Consider the following 17,479-nt stretch of genomic DNA (forward strand, 5'->3'; position numbering starts at 1 on the left):
CCGCTACTGGCTCTACCACTAACGTTAGCCAGCTAACGTAACTAACTAGGGGTCGGCTAATGTAAACACAAGCCATGCTTGTCAACCTGGGTGGCGAGCAAACACAGCACCGGCTATTAACGTTAACGTTAGATAAACGAAACAACAGTCGTTTTAGTTTTAGTTAACGTGAAGTGTTCCCATACTTTTGATGATTTGGGGCGAGGGGTCCCTTGGGGCGAGCGCCGCTCATAACAGAGGAGAAAGCGAGTGACGTAGTATGCTCCGCGACAGCGGGGACGCCGGGGAGTGACGTAGCCAGCTCTGGGCTGCAGAAACTGAGCTGCGGTCAGCTGTTTTGCAAACAAAACAGACGGCTCTGCTGCCCAACTAATCACGACCCAACGAATTGATAATGAAATTCTTTGCCAATGAATTTAATAATAGATTTTTATAGATTTTATCAATTAGTTGTTGCAGCCCTCAGTATAATAAGCATATATCATGGCCTGAAGTGAGCTATTGCTTTTGTAAAAGTGTTACCAAGTAATATGGCAATATGAAAGGAATAAACAACTCCAATTTAAATGGATGTTGTTCATAAATCATACTCTTCTACAGTCCCTCCTTGCTCCAGCTGCACAACCGACGCAGTTGTGAACGTAAATGTCAGCTAGACAGGCTTTGTGACAAACAGCTAACGTTAGTTAGCGGCTAATGCTTGTGCTAACGTTAGGTTAATGTTAGGTCCGAGGCTAGGTGGCTTTTTTTCTGGAGATGACGTGTCCGGTAGGCACTGCTCAATCCACTCGTCCATAGATAAGCCACCCCGGAGGTCGAAGTTAACCTTAAATGTTTCCATTTTGGTAGGGCTTTAGAGCTCTATGATGGCAGCCCACTGACAAGCTGGGAACAAATATGGAAGTAAAAAAAAACAAGGGATCTGCAGGTCCCTACTCCCTAGAACAGTGGTTCTCAAATGGGGGTCCGCGGACCCCCAGGGGGTCCGTGAAAAGTTTTCAAGTATTTTTTTTTTTTTTTTTTTTAATTAAAAAGAAAATGCTACATGTTACTTATTCCTTCTCAAACTACTTCCTACATGGTGCTAGTCTATCAAAATATCTTGGCTGTCATTGATTGTGTTGCATAGTGGTTTTCTGGACTGTTGACAAATTGTGATATTGTAAGTCGCTTTGGACAAAACAAAAGCGTCTGCTAAATGCGTAATGTAAATGTAATGTAATAAAATATATATATATATATTTATTTTTTTGCAAAATCTTCATAGTTCAACGAAAATAGTTTATGCTTTAAATCTAAAATGGTTCATGGATTACATTCTAATAACAAACCTATCAAATTAAAAGTCAAGCACGTTACCGTGGAAACAATTAAGCTTAGCCCAAAATCACAAATCAGAATGAGGGGGTCCCCGGTATATTTTCTATCTTGTAAGGGGTCCTTGGCTGAAAAACATTTGAGAACCTCTGCCCTAGAAAGTCTTAAATGATCTCAAATGAAGACGTCATAAAATATTAAAATTTAATCCAGTTATAAGATGTCTTTTTCTTTACCATTCAATATCAGGTTTGTTTATGCTGCATCATATGTGCACTCTCAGATTAATACAGAACAGGGTTGGGCTATTAGTATAAAGCAAAACATTTTTGTTTTGCTTAACACAACTGGACTTCAATTAATTTCCTGTTTTGTTGTTGTTCTGTAAACAAAATCTGGCAATTACATTCATTGCAGTATGCAATTAAGACTGAGCAATTACAAAAATGGATCAAACATAAAAAATATATATATACATATATATACGGTATATAGAATTAAAACAAATTTTGAATAAAATAAAGTTTTAATCTGAGTTCTAATCAGAAATCAAGATATGTATGTTTTGGTACAGACTCAAGGCTTGTTTGATTTCTACGTATTTCAGTGCTTTCTTGAAGTCAAACATCTCATTCATGAAGACTAAGCACAGTGCTCTGGCATTTTGAAATCTACATCTGTGGATAAATTGTTTAGCCATAATAATTAAACTATTGTACATCATTTCAATTTGTTTGTCTTTCATTATAACTCCAAATATAATATAATTATATTCTAAGTTGGGCGATTGAGGGTCTTTTTCAGATATTCAATTTTGAAACTGTTTCCAAAAGGATCTAGAATAATTACAATCAAAAAACAAATGTTCTACAGTCTCGATATCAGAATCACAAAATCTGCAATTGTTCATATCAAGGTTGAATCTTTGTCTCAGAAACTCATTACATGGATAAATATCATTCATTACTTTAAAGTGAGTGAGTGTCTTTAGCTTTCGGTGAAATGGGGAGAGTGAGGTATCTAGTTCTAATTCTAATTAACTAATTAATAATTAATAATAATAATTAATTATCGAATTAATTTTTATTATGCTGTCCTATTTGTTATGCTGCCCATTTAAGGTTTCCAAACATTAGCTATGTTAAGTTTTTGTTTTGTCATTTTTGTTTTTAAATTGGTCTTAAATTCAATTCCGATACCATTTACAATGTTGTAAAGTCTTAAATTTGGCTTTTTGAAACCTGCAGATAACCATGAAAAAGTAATTTTAATTAAAAAGAAAGATGCTTCTGTCCTCCCTGGCCTTTCACAAAGTCTACACCAGTTGCACAGTGCATCACGCCACAATCAAGCATTTAGCCTCGAAATACACCAGCAGAACATTTGATTGTCTTTGTATTATCTACACTGAAGCATACTATTCATAAGTTGCATATGATTAATAAAAGTCATTTTTTTTTTTTTTTTTTTTTTTTTTAAATAACATACTTTTACTAACTTTTGAAACAAAAAAGGAAAAGACTCCATTATTCAGATGTTTGACCATGGGTGGGATCATTCTCAGACAGCTGCTATATCAGCTCATTCTCAGCTATGGACTTTTAAACCCCCGACAGCCAAGCAAAGAAGCCAACAGACCACACAGTGTTACAGCTGATGTCGGTATCCACTATCCACAATAATCTAATAACCAAATGCTATACTGTAAAATTTATATGGAATAAAAACAACACATTTATCTCTAAAATATGACCATACATGGGGGGAATGGAGGCATAGCCTTTACATGATTGTATATCACATTACAGGCAAAATGCCAAAATAACTTGCGTTAAATGATAAAAAGCAATGGAATGTAAGGTATAAAAAAACATGGGTACCAACAACCATTGTTCTTGTGTTGATGAGGGTATTTTGTAGGGGGGGGGGGATACACAATTTATTTTCCACAATCCACATTGGTTTTTAGACCTCTGAAAATGCATGTCTTCAAAGCCCAAATATTTGGAAAAAGTCATGGAAGGATGAGACCAGAGAATTTTCACCATATATATACAGTATATAGGCGGTATATATTTAAATTAAAATTTTGTATTACAATGGTTAAAGAGCCTATGCAATCGGCTATATAGGTACAAAAAATAGACTTGAAGCATAAAAAGGTGGAGCTCATCACAGTGCCACGTGTGGCGGAGCTGAAACGTGCGCCTGTACAGAGCCGGTGTACACAGCAGTGTTGATTAAATGAGTGTTTCTGTTACAAGAGACAAGACGACTACAAATGCAGCGGACTTGTGACACATCAATATTAAAGGCTAATGTTTACCAAATGTGTAAACATAGAAGCTCGCCCCTGCCCGCTGCTTTTGAACGCAGCCCCAACGAGGCAGCTTCCAGGACGGCACTGGAAAGATAAACACATGATGCTTAATGGAGAGGTTAGAGGAGTTTAAAGGGACAGTGGGACACCTCACAAAAAAATAAACTGTAAGCCTCGTAGTTTATTGAACTCTGCTGAACTCAGTTGAAAATTAACAAAAAGCAAAAACACACAAAACAAAAATGTATATATGACATCATTCATATGATCATAGAAAGCTCAAACCCATATTTGTGTTTTCATGTAATTCTCTCTCTCTCTCTCTCTCTCTCCCTCCCTCTCCCTCTCTCTGACAAAGCTTGAAACGGGAGAACCAAATATCTAGTCTGATTTAATCAAGAGACAAAAAAAAACTCGAGCTGAAGCACCTGGAGATGGACTCAGAGACTGTTTGTTTGACCTTCACCCAAATGTAATGCTTACAGCTACAACAAGTGTTAAAATGTGCCCATATGTCCTGTGTAAAATCACTGTGTTCAAAATTACTGACATTAAAGCAGCTCCAGGATTTGTCTCTCGAGAGACTTTTTCATGTTTAAATGTTCACAAATCTTGGCTGAACTGCCCCAAATCACAGGAACCTACGTGAATTCCATTTTCAAGTGGATTTTCGCCTAAAAGCCTCGCCTGGTGCATAATCTTATGATAATTTCCAAACCTGTGATAGTATTCCTTGTTTCTGGAGTGCGATATTATAACTGATGTGTTATTTTCTTTGTATGCTTGCCTCTTGTCTGGTTTCTCTGCTAACCTGCTTTGCCCCGTCTGGTGTTGATCTCACCCTGTCTCAACCCTATAGTGTGTCTCTCTCTGGTTACCCCATCAAGTGCTGCTCTTTCCTTAGTTGATAGGAGATTTAAGTTATTTGTTGCATCCAGGATCCAGAATTAGCACCAGCCACCAGCCAAATGCTGGTCAAATAAGGAAGCGGCTGCTACATTTGCTTCACTCACCAGCCAAGAAAAAGAAGAACGTAATCTATTGAGTGGCAGGTCAAATTTGAGCATTCACTTCACTAGCCATTTGGCCGGTGGACAAAAAAGTTAATTTTGGACCCTGGTTGCCCCCCACCCCACCCCTTCCTCTTTAAGAGATGGGCTCTCCCAGGAATCCCTTCCACTTTATTTTGATTCAGCATGTTGGTCATGTGCAGTTGTGTGTTTCTAAAGGTTTCTTGGACGTTGGACATAGGAGAAATGCTGTCTCTCCTCTCCAGAGTAGCCCTCTACTTCAGCTAAAAGCCCAGCGTGCATTAGCCAGGAGCTGGACAGCATAATAAAGGAGATGGAGGCAGTATAGTCTGCACGGGCAGAGCTGCAGCTTCCCGCTTGTGATGCTGTAATCATGTTAATGCCCAGCGCCATGACTCATTGATCCAATTCTCCCGGGCAGAGAGGGAGAGGCGGAGCTGTTAGCCAGACTCCAAAGCCACCCCAGATTACAGTCAAGCCCAGTCTGCATTTATTCAACAATTGCTGTTTTATCCGCATGCTCTGAATATGCAGTCTCACACAAACAATTACACAAGTCTAGTACTGAAATAGAGGATAATGATGGTTTTTAAAGGACATTCCTGTGTCATCTCAGATAGTGCCTGCCTGGGGCCAAGAATACTGTCAATACTGACTGAGCCTTTACCTATCTATGGCCCTGGCTCTTTGTCTCAGTTTGACTGAGCCTTTACCTATGGCCCTGGCTCTTTGTCTCAGTTTGACTGAGCCTTTACCTATGGCCCTGGCTCTTTGTCTCAGTTTGACTGAGCCTTTACCTATGGCCCTGGCTCTTTGTCTCAGTTTGACTGAGCCTTTATCTATGGCCCTGGCTCTTTGTCTCAGTTTGACTGAGCCTTTATCTATGGCCCTGGCTCTTTGTCTCAGTTTGACTGAGCCTTTATCTATGGCCCTGGCTCTTTGTCTCAGTTTGACTGAGCCTTTACCTATGGCCCTGGCTCTTTGTCTCAGTTTGACTGAGCCTTTACCTATGGCCCTGGCTCTTTGTCTCAGTTTGACTGAGCCTTTATCTATGGCCCTGGCTCTTTGTCCCAGTTTGACTGAGCCTTTACCTATGGCCCTGGCTCTTTGTCTCAGTTTGACTGAGCCTTTACCTATGGCCCTGGCTCTTTGTCCCAGTTTGACTGAGCCTTTACCTATCTATGGCCCTGGCTCTTTGTCCCAGTTTGACTGAGCCTTTACGTATGGCCCTGGCTCTTTGTCCCAGTTTGACTGAGCCTTTATCTATGGCCCTGGCTCTTTGTCTCAGTTTGACTGAGCCTTTACCTATGGCCCTGGCTCTTTGTCTCAGTTTGACTGAGCCTTTACCTATGGCCCTGGCTCTTTGTCTCAGTTTGACTGAGCCTTTACCTATGGCCCTGGCTCTTTGTCCCAGTTTGACTGAGCCTTTATCTATGGCCCTGGCTCTTTGTCTCAGTTTGACTGAGCCTTTACCTATGGCCCTGGCTCTTTGTCTCAGTTTGACTGAGCCTTTACCTATGGCCCTGGCTCTTTGTCTCAGTTTGACTGAGCCTTTACCTATGGCCCTGGCTCTTTGTCCCAGTTTGACTGAGCCTTTACCTATGGCCCTGGCTCTTTGTCTCAGTTTGACTGAGCCTTTATCTATGGCCCTGGCTCTTTGTCCCAGTTTGACTGAGCCTTTACCTATGGCCCTGGCTCTTTGTCTCAGTTTGACTGAGCCTTTACCTATGGCCCTGGCTCTTTGTCTCAGTTTGACTGAGCCTTTACCTATGGCCCTGGCTCTTTGTCTCAGTTTGACTGAGCCTTTACCTATGGCCCTGGCTCTTTGTCTCAGTTTGACTGAGCCTTTACCTATGGCCCTGGCTCTTTGTCTCAGTTTGACTGAGCCTTTACCTATGGCCCTGGCTCTTTGTCTCAGTTTGACTGAGCCTTTATCTATGGCCCTGGCTCTTTGTCTCAGTTTGACTGAGCCTTTATCTATGGCCCTGGCTCTTTGTCTCAGTTTGACTGAGCCTTTATCTATGGCCCTGGCTCTTTGTCTCAGTTTGACTGAGCCTTTACCTATGGCCCTGGCTCTTTGTCTCAGTTTGACTGAGCCTTTACCTATGGCCCTGGCTCTTTGTCTCAGTTTGACTGAGCCTTTATCTATGGCCCTGGCTCTTTGTCCCAGTTTGACTGAGCCTTTACCTATGGCCCTGGCTCTTTGTCTCAGTTTGACTGAGCCTTTACCTATGGCCCTGGCTCTTTGTCCCAGTTTGACTGAGCCTTTACCTATCTATGGCCCTGGCTCTTTGTCCCAGTTTGACTGAGCCTTTACGTATGGCCCTGGCTCTTTGTCCCAGTTTGACTGAGCCTTTATCTATGGCCCTGGCTCTTTGTCTCAGTTTGACTGAGCCTTTACCTATGGCCCTGGCTCTTTGTCTCAGTTTGACTGAGCCTTTACCTATGGCCCTGGCTCTTTGTCTCAGTTTGACTGAGCCTTTACCTATGGCCCTGGCTCTTTGTCCCAGTTTGACTGAGCCTTTATCTATGGCCCTGGCTCTTTGTCTCAGTTTGACTGAGCCTTTACCTATGGCCCTGGCTCTTTGTCTCAGTTTGACTGAGCCTTTACCTATGGCCCTGGCTCTTTGTCTCAGTTTGACTGAGCCTTTACCTATGGCCCTGGCTCTTTGTCCCAGTTTGACTGAGCCTTTACCTATGGCCCTGGCTCTTTGTCTCAGTTTGACTGAGCCTTTATCTATGGCCCTGGCTCTTTGTCCCAGTTTGACTGAGCCTTTACCTATGGCCCTGGCTCTTTGTCTCAGTTTGACTGAGCCTTTACCTATGGCCCTGGCTCTTTGTCTCAGTTTGACTGAGCCTTTACCTATGGCCCTGGCTCTTTGTCTCAGTTTGACTGAGCCTTTACCTATGGCCCTGGCTCTTTGTCTCAGTTTGACTGAGCCTTTACCTATGGCCCTGGCTCTTTGTCTCAGTTTGACTGAGCCTTTACCTATGGCCCTGGCTCTTTGTCCCAGTTTGACTGAGCCTTTACCTATGGCCCTGGCTCTTTGTCTCAGTTTGACTGAGCCTTTACCTATGGCCCTGGCTCTTTGTCCCAGTTTGACTGAGCCTTTACCTATCGCCCTGGCTCTTTGTCCCAGTTTGACTGAGCCTTTATCTATGGCCCTGGCTCTTTGTCTCAGTTTGACTGAGCCTTTACCTATGGCCCTGGCTCTTTGTCCCAGTTTGACTGAGCCTTTATCTATGGCCCTGGCTCTTTGTCCCAGTTTGACTGAGCCTTTACCTATGGCCCTGGCTCTTTGTCCCAGTTTGACTGAGCCTTTACCTATGGCCCTGGCTCTTTGTCTCAGTTTGACTGAGCCTTTACCTATGGCCCTGGCTCTTTGTCCCAGTTTGACTGAGCCTTTACCTATCTATCGCCCTGGCTCTTTGTCCCAGTTTGTTGGAGCATTCACAGAGAGCGGACTGGCTGTGTTGTGGTTGCAATGCTTCTGTTATACTGTAGCGTTGCCAGCAGCTAATTATGGCAGTGTTGTAGGGCTTACTTGAGTCCAGGACGCGTGTAGTTTTTCCCTAAGATGGCTCCGGGATGACCCGTCCCACTCTGCTCTGCCTCTGATTGGCTTACCCAGATATTTTACCTTAACACCAACTAATCATCACTCCTCATGCCTAAAGCAAACCAATCATCACCCCTCATTCCTAAACCCAAACCAATCAGATGCAGAGTAGGGCGGGTCACTATTCTTCTAGGAAATTTTTTTTTGCACCCAGGCCTCGGACTGGAGTGCTACTCGAGTCCTGATTTTCAGGACTTGTGACTCGACTGGGACTTGAGCACTGATGATTTGTTGAACTTGGACTCGGACTCGAGCATTCATGCATTCAGACTCGGAAGTTGGAGAGGAGGACTCAGACTTGTAGATTGATAAAGACTGTTTGTTATTATTATTATTAGTAGTAGTAGTAGTAGTAGTAGTAGTAGTAGTAGTAGTAATAAAATAGCTATATTAATACGGTGACATTATTCCACCAACATGCAGATTCACACTCATGTTCAGTAACAGACAGTTAGTGCTACGATACATAAAGCGATGCCCCGGACTCAGACTCGGAGTCAGGTAATGGCGACTCGGTCTTGGACTTGGACTGGAAACACTGGGGACTCGAGACTGGAGATAGTGACTCCACTACAGTACTGGATCAATCACGAATGAGACGATGCTTGGGGCGGAAAGCAGTAGAACAGCAGATCACACTGTGTCTTTCTCCCCTCCCTCCCCTCCCTCTTCCTCTTGACCTTGGTTACTGACATTCCTAACAGCTGTTGTCCAACTGACTGTTTTGCCTCTTGCTATTCCCGCCTGCCTGCCTGCGTAGAATGTCTCTGGAGGTTATGACCATCCTCTGTCGCTGTGAGAATATCGAAACCTCGGAGGGTGTTCCCTTGGATGTGACAGGGGTGGCTCAGGTAATGCAATGCAAAAGAAAAGAACCCCCCAAAAAAAGGATAACCAGTCAGAGAGACCAAACGAAGACTCAGGGAAATGGTTCAACTAACAAGCTAACGCTGTCTGCCTCTGTTTTTACCCCCTCTTCATGTCTGTTTTCTCTCTCTGCAGTGGAAGGGAGCGTCGGCTGTCATTAACTCGGGCTTTGCCACACAGCTAACCTCTGAGTCACTCCTTTTACCTTTGGCAACGGGGTCGCAGACTGAGTGCTAAAGAACCCCATGCAAAATACAAACTGAATTATTTCGATAAAGCTGAATTTCACAATTGTACTTGTTGACTAGAACCGGAACCCAAAGGCGATTGCCCTCAGAAAAGCATCTCATTCTGCGCCGTTGTCAGTGAACTGGAGTCCTTGGGTGAATGTTGTTTTCGTTTTGTTTTTGTTTTTTTGTTGTAGTTGTGTCCTGGCCCCTCTCTTCATTTGCTTTCCCTCAGAACATGCCAATTTTTATTTTATATTTTTCCACATTCTTCACAGGATAACCCTTGAGGTTATGACCCTGCAGCCCAAGTGTGAGGATGTAGAGACATCGGAGGGTGTAGCTATTACTGTCACTGGGGTGGCTCAGGTAAATCACCACACTTTCTCTGGGAACGCCTCTCTGAACTCAGGCCCGTCCAGACTCCACTAACCCCTCCAGACCCACCCGCCTCTACCCTCCTCCGCACCCCACAGGTCCATGGTACCACGAACACAAATGAGGTTGAATTATTCTCAGAAACCAAATCACAATAACAGAATTGGAGTGAAGTTATTTTGATAAATGGTTAATTTATGTGTGGTTTCATTCTCCGATTTGGACGTTTTCATCCAACCTCTCTGGTATTATCCTGTAATACATTAACAGCAAAGGAAGTGTATATGCAGAGAGCTCAAGTTAAGAGGTAAACCTGTATTTTTGATGAAGACACTCAAAGACAGATGTATATATGTACAGCTGTCAGAATAATTGACCCTCATAAGGCAGAAAAGGTCCAGTCAGACCTCTCTGCTTTAAAGTTCCTTGGAGGGGGTACAAAGGATCTGAGTGAAGCTTGATGTCCATTTCAGTGTGCATCTTAATGTTTTAATAATGTTTCTTTTCTTTTCCCCAAGTCTGTTTTTTTTGGTTGTTTTATTCTGTTCTGTGCCAAAATTATCTTTCTTTGATGTAGACCACTCTGAGCAGTTAAGGAAAAATCCATCCTAAAACATAATTCATAGAAGGCTATTCCATGACAGTTGAGTCTTGTTCTGATCCATTTAGTCACGAAATAATTGCTGGCGGCTGCAAGTCATAGGGCCCTATCTTCGCAAAAGAGGTAATTTAGCGTTTGCGCTCGCTTAACGCAGCGCGCAATGCAAATTGGGGGCGTGCACAAGCGCATGCCTGTTACAATTGTACTGGACATAGGCGTGCCACATGCCAAACCAGGCATTTCAGCGCAAAAATGTGGGGATAGAAGATAGATGGCATTATCCTATCATCAGCAGCGCACAATTACTTTGTGCTAAGAGCTTTTAAAAGCACCTCTTACGCACTAAATACCCCGCTGCGCTTGAGCGCACCATAATCTCCGTGCTGCGCAGCGCAGTGCAGAGTAAAATTCCTTTTGGATATGTCATTACGCACAGCCTTGCCACGCCATGACATCAAATTCTGCTGCTAAAATTGGGTATTAGCAGATAATTCAGTGAGGCAATCAACTATAACTCACTGAGAATTTTTTATCACATCGCAAAGAGGGAAATTAATTGAGAAAACTTGTTGGACAATGGACATAGGCTATTCACCTTCTGTCCTCGGCACGAGTGAGTCCACTCTATTCTACTCTGCGCATGGAGAGAATTACAGCAATCGTGAGACCTGATTGGTTTTATTGATGTAACGCCCGCCCAGCCATTGCCTGGCCACACCTGTGAATAATTCTGGTGCTTAAGACCGCCCAAATCCCATTTGCGCTGGCATTTTAGGGGCGGAGATGATTTGGCACGACTCTAATTTGCGCCTGCGGCAGGTGCCATGAACATTTCCGCATCCCTGCCGAGAATTGCATCCCACCATATTTCGGGGGTGCTTTAACTTAGAAAACAGGGAGGTCACGTCTACCCAGACAATTAGATCACTTTTAAACGGTTACATTTCTGTATAAATCATTACAATATGCTCCCGTGAGGTGGGGATGCGTGTAGCTGCTGCCGGGCGGGGGTGCAAAACTCGGCATAACACCTGGACACTAGTGCAAGGCGGACTGCTATCATTAAGGCACGCAAACAGGTGCGCAAGTGCAAATAGGGGATATCGCCTGTACCAAGATAGGGCCCATAGTCACTAAACATATAAGCCAGTGCGGTTCTCAATCCTGCTCTCCAGGACCAAGGTTGAAAACCACTGGTGTAAACCAGTTTAAGATTTTGGATTGCAAGATAGTGGCATATTAAAGTTTATACAGTTATATTTTCATAAAGGTAATTTAAGGTAGTATAAATGTTAAATTTACAAAGTTGTGCCAAAATATAATAATAATAATTATTATTAATATTATTATTATTATTATTATTATTTGGGCATAGAAAAACAGAAAATGCATCAAGATTTTTGTTTGTCTGAATCTGGGTACGGTAAGTAGGAAAAATAGCAAGACCAAAGTCCCCCCACCAAACTACTATCCCTTTAAATCTTGACTAAGCTATCCAAGAACTAGTGAATTCTTTGTTCATGATGGATTTTCACTTAATTGCCCGCCCCACCCCCAAGTGTTGGAACTTATGACACCATACCAACATTTTCAGCATTTCAGTTTCCCTAATGATGTCCTGCTATTATCCATATCTTTCTTTGTCTGTGTGCCAACCTGCTTTTGTTGTTTGAAACAAGATAGTCTATTATCAGTTGTGTTTTTGTGCCCATGTTTCTCTCTTCTGTGTTTTCCAACATGCATGCTGCTGACAATGAGCCCAGTGTCTGGAGCTGAACAACTCCTTGCTCTCAACAGTTCACTTCCCAGAAACACTCATCGCGCCGCCAGCTGTCTGATTGGGCCAACCTAACCAAAGCCATTGTGGAAGGTCCCATGGCAACAGGAGCGCTCTCCTTTTTAAATTATCTGACATTAACTGTATGTTATAACTCACAGGGAGGCGTCCCTTCCAATTCATTTAAAGCAAACCAGAGCAGAATGTTAATTGGGGAGACACCTTACTATATTACTAATCTGTTATAAATCACATTTCTCATGCCATCTCGCTCGCATTTGGCCATATGATTGTTATGGGGAAGAATATGTTTGTCTCTTGACAGCCTACTGGTTAATCGGCAGTAAAAGCACACAACAATTAATAGGCTCAACTAATCCATTACCTTACAAAAACATGAGTATATCTCCATTAACCCATTGATACCTGATGCAGCATTTGTGTGTGTATCCCTTTAAGACCGCGAACCGCATGAACGCGGTTCGCGGTCTTAAAGGGATACACACACAAATGAGGGATATACACACAAATGCTGCATCAGGTATCAATGGGTTAAGGAAACGTATGAGTCGAGGAAATGCTAGTAAAGCATTTTTTTCTCTCACACTTCCTGTACTTGTGCTTTTCTTTGTATAAGCAGTTCAGTAGCATGAAGGAGCTGTGGGTTTTGACGGCGAGGGAGGGGGGGGTGGGGTGGGGTTAGTGGGTTAAGGATATGGAGGAGGGATTACCATTGCACGCAAGTCTCCATTGCACTCTTGGCCATGGCACGGCTCCCCCTGCTGTCTGTGTGAGGTTGTTGGTGTCAGTGATGTTTGATGGTTGTCTGGCTGGCTGTTTTTCGTCATTTGTTACCTTGGAATGACGGCCATCTTCCCCGACAACACGCCGCTGTCCCTCCTGGTATGAGTGCATGTCTGAAACGAGTCCGTGTCCAGACCTCTCGCCTAAGGACCCAGCTCACTCTCTCTTTTCTTTCAGCTCCAGTGGAGTACATGATCCGAGCCTTCCTTCCTCCACACCATTTTTTATTTCTTAATTGTATAAATTACCTTTCTGACTTCGTCAGTACACTTATTGATTTGGTTTTTTATTTAATTTTTACATAATCCCCATGATAACCCCCCTGATTTGATGCACTGTGTTTTTAAATGTCCTACTCAGCCTGTGTGTCTTGACCTTTTAACAGGAACAGATTTCTAAATTGTGATTAAAATGTCTCTTGTTTTAATAATTACAACAAAAAAGAATCTGAGCAGGGGCTGTATAAATACTTGCAGTACTGAACAAAAGTCGTAGGCACCCTAGATGTTTTATAGACATTTCTTAAACATGTATGTGTAGTGTATGTCAGTAAACTGCTGTTTATTGTCAATTTTTGATATTCAGAGACTTTTCATTTCATTAGTTTTGAAAGCACCTTTGCTTTATGGATTTCTTTGACATGTCTAAGACTTTTGCACAGTACTGTAAGTGTGTACATCAGTTGTATTTTCAGTTGCATGTATTTATTTGTCTTGGTTGACTGAAAACAAATTTATATCTGCTGACGCTATTCACAGTACAATAATGTAACCTCTAGTAGTGAGCAGGATTTGATTTGAGGGCCACATACTATAAAAGTCAAGTCACTGATATACAATCAGTATAGCCACTACATGATGCTTCACATCTGAGATAAGGACACAAATTCACATTCCCTAAATTATAGTCTAAAAAGTACATAGCTTGTACATTGTAAGGGTGTGTTGAAAAGGGGGGGGGGGGGAATAAGATTTTACAAGAAAATTATATATTAAAGAAAGTTACTGTGATTTAATGTCGGACATGTAGTTTAGATTTTTAAGAGGCCTAAGCTAAGCCTAAATTCAACTCATATGACTCAGAAAGAACTCCACGTTAGTGCTGGCCAATATTTCTAACCCCTCTTTAAGCAGGCAAGGTGATTGTGTACAAGACTGATTCAATGGTCCGCTTTATGGTCTGCTGCACCTACTCCCCCCGGCTGTTGCCGTAAATAATGTGTTCTTACTCCTCTTGCCTGTCTAAATAAGGGTTAAAACTATCCAGCACAGTGCATGGCATTACTTTTTTGCCAAATCACAAGTTGGAAATGATATATGATTACCGTACTATACGCTTGATGCATTAGCCCCTGTAAAAAAACAACAACATACGTTTACACCATAATGCAACAGCGCATTTAAGATTTGACTGATGTTCAATATGTGCACTTGCAGCTGTTGGTAAAAACCCATCACTAATTGGCGTAACACAGTTCTATTTGTATTGTTGGATGATGCCACCAAAGTGAGCATGTGTGTCGTGTGTCCATGTGTGCACACCATGTGTCAGTGTTTGTGCTGCTGTTGTGTTTGTGTGTTCAGCTGACGCCTTCTGTCCATGTTGGCTGCAGGTGAAGGTGATGACAGACGATGAGCTGCTGGGTTATGCCTGCGAACAGTTCCTAGGGAAGTCTGTCGTCGAGATAAAGAGTGTCATCCTGCAGACCCTCGAGGGTCACCTTCGTTCCATCCTCGGTGGGTAGCTTCTTGATGCTGCATGATCACTTATGATAACTTGTTATGTTTTTGTAAAGAAGTGAGCGATAATTTTTAACCTGTATTTTTATATGCTGGGATAGTAGAGAGGGAGACAGCAAAGGGAGTAACAGGAGCAACACATCTGGTGGGATTTGATCCTAGAGGTTGGGGACTTAAACCCTAATCTGTGTAGAGGCTCATATCTACTGTAATGGTAAGAACGTGCCCCTGACATTGCCATCTGCTATTGGCTGATCTTTGGTGCCAGGTGATGTCACCTTTATCAATCTGGGAATCCATCAGTAAAAAAAAAGAAAACTCTTGAAGCAAGCACGTTTCAATACCTGAATAACCGGAACTCAATGCTGAGGCCCATTTATGCTAATTTTACCGACCGCAATATCCAGTTCTTCCTGTGTAACAGTCTGACCAATGATTCTGACCAACAGCACTGCAAAAGAAAGATGGGGCTAACAGACGAGCTGTTTGACAGCATTCTTTCACAAGTTGCTATGAGCGCATTACAATAAATTATGAAAAAATATGCATTTCCCTGAATCTATGATTGAGCAGAGCACATGGAGAAAGTGGAGTTTTTTTTTTAATGTGTCCTTCTAAAACTGTATTGGTTACAGAGGCCCAATAATCTCAAGTATACATAGCAATATTTGTTTGATTATTTATTTTTTATATATATATATTTTCAATTTTTTTATAGAACAATATACAAACAAGACAAACAGGCTCAGACAGGAGAAAAAAACAAAAAAAAACATACATCATTGACATTCAACAATACAACATCGTGCTATCGGCCGCATAAGGTGCTTATGTGTTTATAAGAGATATCGGGCCCTATCTTCCCCCTGGCCTTAGGCGCTAAACTGGCGTTAAATGCAAAAAAACACGCTTTGCGCCTGCCTCAGGAAGATAGCATCATGTTTTTAGGCCTCGAAGTGTGCTTTACGCCGAAGAGGCGTGGCTCAGTGCCAGAATAGGCCAGAATAGGCCAGAATGGGCGTTTTGGCCTTAAATACCGGCCTAACGCTATCTTCCCCCCTGGTGTTAATTTAGCGCTTAGCGGTTTTCAAAACCAGGCCTTATTCACTGCGCCGGCTCCCCTACCAAAGTCACACACAGACACACATGTGAAATCTCCCAGCATGCATAGAGGCTAATACATTTTGACAAGAAATAGCAACCAAATCAGCCTAAGTAGGCTAAGTGGTAGATGGAAATAATAGTTATGTTAACACAACATGCAATTCTAGAACATTTCAATATTGGACAAAATAAAACATAAATATCAAAACACAACCCTATGTGAAACATACATGTAATCCAGGTGGCATATATATCCAATCGCAAATACAATGTGATATAGATGAGTAACACAGGTGTACTGTGATGTCCGCTCCAACAAGACTTAGCTTAGGCTACGTGACATGTACTTTTTCCAATAAAAACACATTTATGCCATGACTTTACATAATGTAGGCTATATTTATGTCGCATCATTTAGCCTGTGCTGTGATGTGCAGGAGCAGCAGGTAGCCTACAAGTTATAAAACTAAGCCTGTCCTGAATGAGCCGAGTGGGGGTGCTTGTTCACTATTGTGAAAGTTATGTGTTTACAACATAAAGATCATGGAATTGGATGCTAGTCAAGTCAAGTCAAGTTTATTTGTATAGCACATTTCATACACAGAGGCAATTCAAAGTGCTTCACATAAAATGGTTGACAGGAAAAGAAAAGAAGAGAGTAAAATGGACATTTAAAAGCATCACAACAAAACTTAAAAAAAAAAAAAAAAAAAAAGTCTAAAAAGTGCATTAAGCAACTTCATTAAGCACATAAAATGGTTGACAGGAAAATAAACGAAAAGAAGAAATAAAATGGACATTTAAAAGCATCACAACAAAACTTAAAAAAAAGAGTATAAAAAGTGCAATAAGCAACAGGCGCAGCAGTTGCAGAAAGAGCTAAAACTTATAGAGGACTCATTGGGTTTGCATAGTAGCTGTCAGCAGTTAACTCATTGAATGCCAATGACGACAGCTGTCGTCAATTCAAATACTGACGTAGAGTGCCAATGACGACGGTTGTCGTCAATTGCGTTTTTTGACGGTGGGACGTGGATCAATCCCTGATACATCTCTGGTACAACTATTGTAGCTATTGGAGGTCTATAACCTATTTTACAGAACCCTTAGGTGGCGACAGTGCTCTCCACATAACAGAAAGGCAAGGAAAAAACAAAGAAGAAGTCGTTATGGAAACGGAAATCGCATCGCATCCGTATGCATCGATATGCTGAAGCACGTTACTGCAGCTGTGCCTGCAGCAGCCAATCTGCTCCCACAATTGAGCCGCTCCGTGTCGGTTGCGACAGCACATCTGCACATCCACACCGTGGAGTTGTTATTATTCTCAACTGGAAGCATCGTTGCCGGTGACAAACACAGCGGAACGCTGTAAAAAAGCCTGGCTGTTCCGCACCCTTCACTGTGCGCACAGCAAACTCAGCAGAGAGCCACCACAGACAGGAGGAGGAGTGTGCAGTTGAGGCGAGGCGGGGCGGGGCGGGGGGGGGGGGGGGGGCACGCAGAGCAGCACGCAACACCCAGACAGACCCAGGCAGCAGGACAGGATTGACAAACGCAAGCCAGAATATCCGATACCCACCAGCAGCAAATCAAAACCAGCAAGAAGCTGCAACCAGCAGCGCACGCAGGGGCCAGCGCTGCTGGTTGTAGCTAAAAATATTATTCTGCCAAACAAAATTCCCTGGCCTAAA

The 17,479-nt window shown here is 42.6% G+C and overlaps 1 protein-coding gene across 1 annotated transcript in view; it reads left to right on the forward strand.

Moving 5' to 3' along the window:
* Positions 1-17,479, forward strand: part of LOC310783937 (flotillin-2a) — a 42,710-nt gene that overhangs the window by 12,271 nt on the left and 12,960 nt on the right. The window contains exons 3-4 of the mRNA XM_083644871.1: positions 9,661-9,751; positions 14,555-14,678. Coding sequence (XP_083500997.1) covers positions 9,661-9,751; positions 14,555-14,678 — 215 coding nt within the window. The remainder of the gene's footprint in view (positions 1-9,660; positions 9,752-14,554; positions 14,679-17,479) is intronic.

This window comes from Poromitra crassiceps (genome assembly GCF_964638095.1).
Source record: "Poromitra crassiceps genome assembly, chromosome: 1".
Classification (NCBI taxonomy): Eukaryota; Metazoa; Chordata; class Actinopteri; order Beryciformes; family Melamphaidae; genus Poromitra; species Poromitra crassiceps.